Raw genomic sequence first — 5000 nt, 5'->3', positions numbered from 1 at the left:
AGCCTGCGCACCTGCGGCCCCAAACAACACACTACAACAACTGCGTGCAAGGTAACCACCACTACACCCACGCCTTGTAACGGCTACACCAGGAGCAACACCACCCACTACTCCCGGGGAACAACACCAGCAGGGGTAATGGGAGCGAGAGGGAGGGGAGGTGAGGGGAGGGGGGGAAGAGGGGAGGGGAGGGGAGGGGGCAAGGGGACTGGGGTCGGGGTTGGGGTTGGGGTTGGGGTTATGGGGATTACGAGAGGATGGGGATGAGAAGGAGGAGGAGGAGGAGGAGGAGGAGGAGGAGGAGGAGGAGGAGGAGGAGGAGGAGGAGGAGGAGGAGGAGGAGGCGGAGAAGGCGGAGGAGGAGGGAGGGGCGGTAAAAGCAAAAGGAAAGAGAGAGCCATCTGCAGAGGGCGATATCACTAAATTCGGGGGAAATAGGGTGTCAGGCCAGGGAGTTGTAAAAGTAAACTCGGAAAATCCAAACAAATGGAAAAGCTAAATAAATATCATGACCAAAGGAAGACTGAAAAATGAACCAGAGTGGCTAAGGAAAGGTATGAGATGCCTCATGGGCACTGAAAAGATATAGAAGGTTGAAGCAATACTACTGAGGATGTCAAGTTTAAAGATAACTTGACTGGGGATTCTTAAGATTACAACACACAACACGACATTGAAATTCAAGTTCTGTCAGAGAAACCACGAGCCAAAAGGGGGTTGAGTGATACCAGGTCAGACTAAATAACAAGTGAAAAAATGATGGACTATGAGTAATAGTATGTTGTAGTATAAAGCGAATAGTGTGGTGTGTGTGTGTGTGTTCTCAGTGCAATAAGGGTAGTGTGGTATGAAGGTAGTGTAATATGGTAAGAGGAATGCAAGAGAGTGTCCTTCAAATTTAAACTTGAATGTCTATACCTATATTTATCAGTTGAGTTACTGACACTGAGTAAATTCAAGAATCTTGAGAGATTAAATAATTCATAAAAAAGGAAATGATCAACATTCAGGGGAGTGATTCCACATAGAACATTCACAACATAGACAATCCAATAGCGAAACATTACACCGAGAAAAAGATACACAGATATTTATCACACCATAAACATGCATACATCTGACCCGTGTGGAAGTAGAAGGAACTCGTATGGAAGATGGAAGGATGGTGGATCATATTCAAGGAGGTTTTATAGGAGAATAGGACAGTGAGGAGAGGAATTGGCAGACGATGGTTCAGAGTACCACGGGCAGGTAGGATGACTGACGAGATGATGGCGGAAATTGAATGGTAGGAGAAGGGAAGGTTGCAAGTAAACAGGAAGGGAGGGCAAGAGGGAGGAAATGTGCAAAGTAAACAAATGACCAAAGGGAGGAAGGGCAAGAGGGAGGAAAGGTGCAAAGTAAACAAATGACCAAAGGGAGGGGGGTAAGAGGAGCATTATCGGTGGAAGGGGTAGTGGTTGGGAGGGGTATCTGGCGGGTACAGTACCCGAGGGCAGGTGGGTGGCAGGTAGCAGGGTGGCAGGGATGTTCTACACAAACTTAAATCTAAAACAAAATAATATGTTTCTAAAGCTGCAACCCCGTTAAATCAAATCAGAGAATGTTGTTTACACTGTACAGTGCCAATGTACAAAAAATGGAAAAGTGGGACAGGGTCGCCATGAGGTGCCGGGTGAGTGAGGAGTGAGGATCATGGCGCCGATACGGGTGAGGCGATAACAGCGTCCACGGCTGCATCACGGCTGCGGAGACGAGGGGGGGATGGGGGGATGGGTGATTGGGTGAAGGCAAGGCAGGTGAAGGGCGCCTGGGTCCCGTGAAGAAAGGGAGGGAGGAGGCAAGCAGACACCTATGTCAGGAGTAAGCTACGATCACACCGCAGGCAGGTTAGTGTCTGGATGGGTCCTCGCGGCATGCTGGATCTCGGGACTCGTCGCCGTCACCGTCCGCCACCGTGCCACCGCCTTCGCCGCCACCGCCCCGGCCACGCCCCCTGCACTTTGGCACTCGCTCATACCGGAGTCTGTGGACGTGCCAAGTGGGTGAGCCGTGGCCGGGGTGGGCGGGCGGCAGGCAGGGCCCCCGGGCGGAGGGTGCGATTCAGAGGTTGGGTGGATGGATACCTGACAGGTAGCGCCGCTCGTGAGTGGTGACGCTGCGATGCTCACTTCGGCGGCTGCGGCTGCTGGCACCACTGCTCTGCTGCTGTGCGTACAGTGCCGCCTGGTGAGAGGCTGCACGTGCAGGGAGAGGCGTTAGTCACTCACACCACACACTGTTAAGGAGCTCACAAACACACACGAAATACCGCGGCTGAGTACACACAACGGCGTTAGTGAAGGAGGAGAGGTAGGGGAGGTCCTTTGTCATCAAGAGGAACCACCACCGAGGTCGCAGCGCGCCACCTCGCCCCGGTGCATCTCGCCTGCCGCAGACGAAGCGGATTCAAGTCACCCTCTGAGTGGCGCTTCGTGAATAAACAAGACGCAGTCGTGGTGCACGGGCGCGAGGTGGCGCGGTGCACGGAGCCCATGGGAAGAAGAGGGACATGTTAGCATGTTGGAATGGTAAGAAGCATTGGCACGGTGACTGCTGTAACAGGGTGGTATTAACGGGGTTCTCCTTAAGATTAACTGGAAAGTAAAACCTTTCGAGTTTATGAAGTGATAATGAACCAGTCTTATATATAATTTGAAAATATTGCATGCTAAAATATTAACTGTAAATCATATATGTTACTTATCTATATGTAACATATATACACACATACATACAAACATATATATATATATATATATATATATATATATATATATATATATGTGTGTGTGTGTGTGTGTGTGTGTGTGTGTGTGTGTGTGTGTGTGTGTGTGTATGTGTGTCTGCTAGTTTACCTGTATAATGTGTGTAATTATAATGATCAGGGATATATATGTGTGTGTGTGTGTGTGTGTGTGTGTGTGTGTGTGTGTGTGTGTGTGTGTGTGTGTGTGTGTGTGTGTGTGTGTGTGTATGTGTATATGTATATATGTATATATGTATATATGTATATATGTATATATGTATATATGTATATGTATATATGCATATGTATATATGCATATGTATATATGTATATATATACATATATATATTACACATACATACACACACACACACACACACACACACACACACACACACACACACACACATATACATACATATATATATCAATATCAATATAAATATAAATATAAATATATATATATATATATATAAATATATCTTATACACATACACATTATATACATATAAGACATATAATACACACATACACATACATGTATACGTGTATATAAATGTATTTGTGTTTATGCATGTATTTATGTATAGTCATGTATATGTATGTATATGTATGTATATGTATATGCATATGTATGTGGGTGTGTGTATATGTATATGTATATGTATATGTATATGTATATGTATATATATATATATATATATATATATATATATATATATATATATATATATATATATATATGTGTGTGTGTGTGTGTGTGTGATATGTATATATATGTATAATGTAAATATAATGTAAATGTAAGTGTACCTCTAAATGTAAATGTAAATGTAAATGTAAATGTAAATGTAAATGTAAATGTAAATGTAAATGTAATGTAAATGTAAATATATATACACATATATATAAATATATAAATATATAAATAAATAAATATAAATATACATATATAAATATATAAATAAATAAATATAAATATACATATATATATATAAAGCATATACATGTGTAAATAATATGAACGTAAACTGCAAACAAATATGCATGTATATGAAAATATACACTATGTGTGAATGAATGTGTTCATGCTTATGTGTATGTAAGTGTGAATGGAGGGGGACGAATGTTACATGTTACAGCGTACGTGTGTGATTATACACGTGTGGGTGAGCATGGACATGTGTACGCGCCCGCATTTCATACATATATAAATACATACATATATAGATTTTACTTTCAGAAAGGGAATACTTCATGACAGGAGAGGGCAAATGCAGTGAAACAATTCCATGAAAGTGGGTGCCGCTCCAAATATTTCACTCAACAGAATACATCATTAGTATGAACCAAATAAATGGATGAATCGTTCGGATAAATCAAAAGGGGATTTTTAATCACACAAAAAACAAATAAAATATTCCCTCAATCCAGTTTCAAATCAGGCCAGGGGGGAACGGGGGTCCTAACTCCCCCAGTTGCAGCTCTCATGACAGCTATTGCCGAAATTGACTAAGCAATAAACTATGCTTTCTGAAGTCTAATGAGGCCAAAGATCCCGACTTTAGAGTCAGGGCAAGCTGCATGGTATACTATCCCGATGACGGCTATGAGGAAGCCCGCCATGCAGAGAGTATGGCACCCTGCGTCCCGCTCCCTTGGCCAAACCATCCAACAATCGGCACCAGCCAGGTAACCTCCCCGGCTTCACGTGATCCTAACCATGCCACCCCCTTATACCCCCCCCCCCTTCCCCTATGCCCAACCCCCCTCGGCTCGGAGAGAGAGAGAGGGGGAGGGGTAGGGGTAGGATAGGGGGGAGTAGAGGTGGCCTGAGCGTGACACGTGGGGCGACGAGGTACCTCTGGACTGGGGTGGGGGGGTGGGGGGGGGGGTCAACGCCACACCCCAACTTACCCTGACTCGGATCCCTGGTGACATAGGGCTGGAGGAGACGGGCCTTCTTCTTCTCATATCCTTTCTGCGTGATGTCACCTGCGGGAAGAAAAGAAACCGCGTTAATTAAGATCATTAAACAATTAATTCGTCACCACGAGCCAAGCGATGAACAACAAATACAAATAAACAGTACAATCACTCTTTGGATTCTCTTCACACCAAGTGCAATACCAACACAATACGGAGGGCGGGCGGCGAGCGGGCGGCGAGCGGGCCAACAGGTGGAGCATCGCCAATAACAATAAAGCACGGA

The 5000-nt window shown here is 44.5% G+C and overlaps 1 protein-coding gene across 19 annotated transcripts in view; it reads right to left on the bottom strand.

The window, feature by feature from the left end:
* Positions 1-5000, bottom strand: part of DIP2 (disco-interacting protein 2) — a 546549-nt gene that overhangs the window by 47270 nt on the left and 494279 nt on the right. For 7 of the 19 annotated variants that reach the window (XM_086538151.1, XM_086538136.1, XM_086538137.1 and 4 more), the window contains 3 exons: positions 4706-4783; positions 2127-2237; positions 1-11 (listed from right to left, as the gene is read on the bottom strand). The exon at positions 1-11 is cut by the window's left edge and continues 79 nt beyond it. In XM_086538151.1, coding sequence (XP_086394277.1) covers positions 1-11; positions 2127-2237; positions 4706-4783 — 200 coding nt within the window. The remainder of the gene's footprint in view (positions 12-2126; positions 2238-4705; positions 4784-5000) is intronic. The other 12 variants (XM_086538154.1, XM_086538143.1, XM_086538144.1 and 9 more) reach the window with 3 other exon arrangements.

The sequence above is a fragment of the Penaeus japonicus genome, unplaced genomic scaffold, assembly GCF_977035675.1.
Source record: "Penaeus japonicus unplaced genomic scaffold, GWHDUDI00000001_assembly GWHDUDI00000006, whole genome shotgun sequence".
NCBI classification, from domain to species: Eukaryota; Metazoa; Arthropoda; class Malacostraca; order Decapoda; family Penaeidae; genus Penaeus; species Penaeus japonicus.
This window is presented reverse-complemented; position numbering and strand designations above follow the sequence as displayed.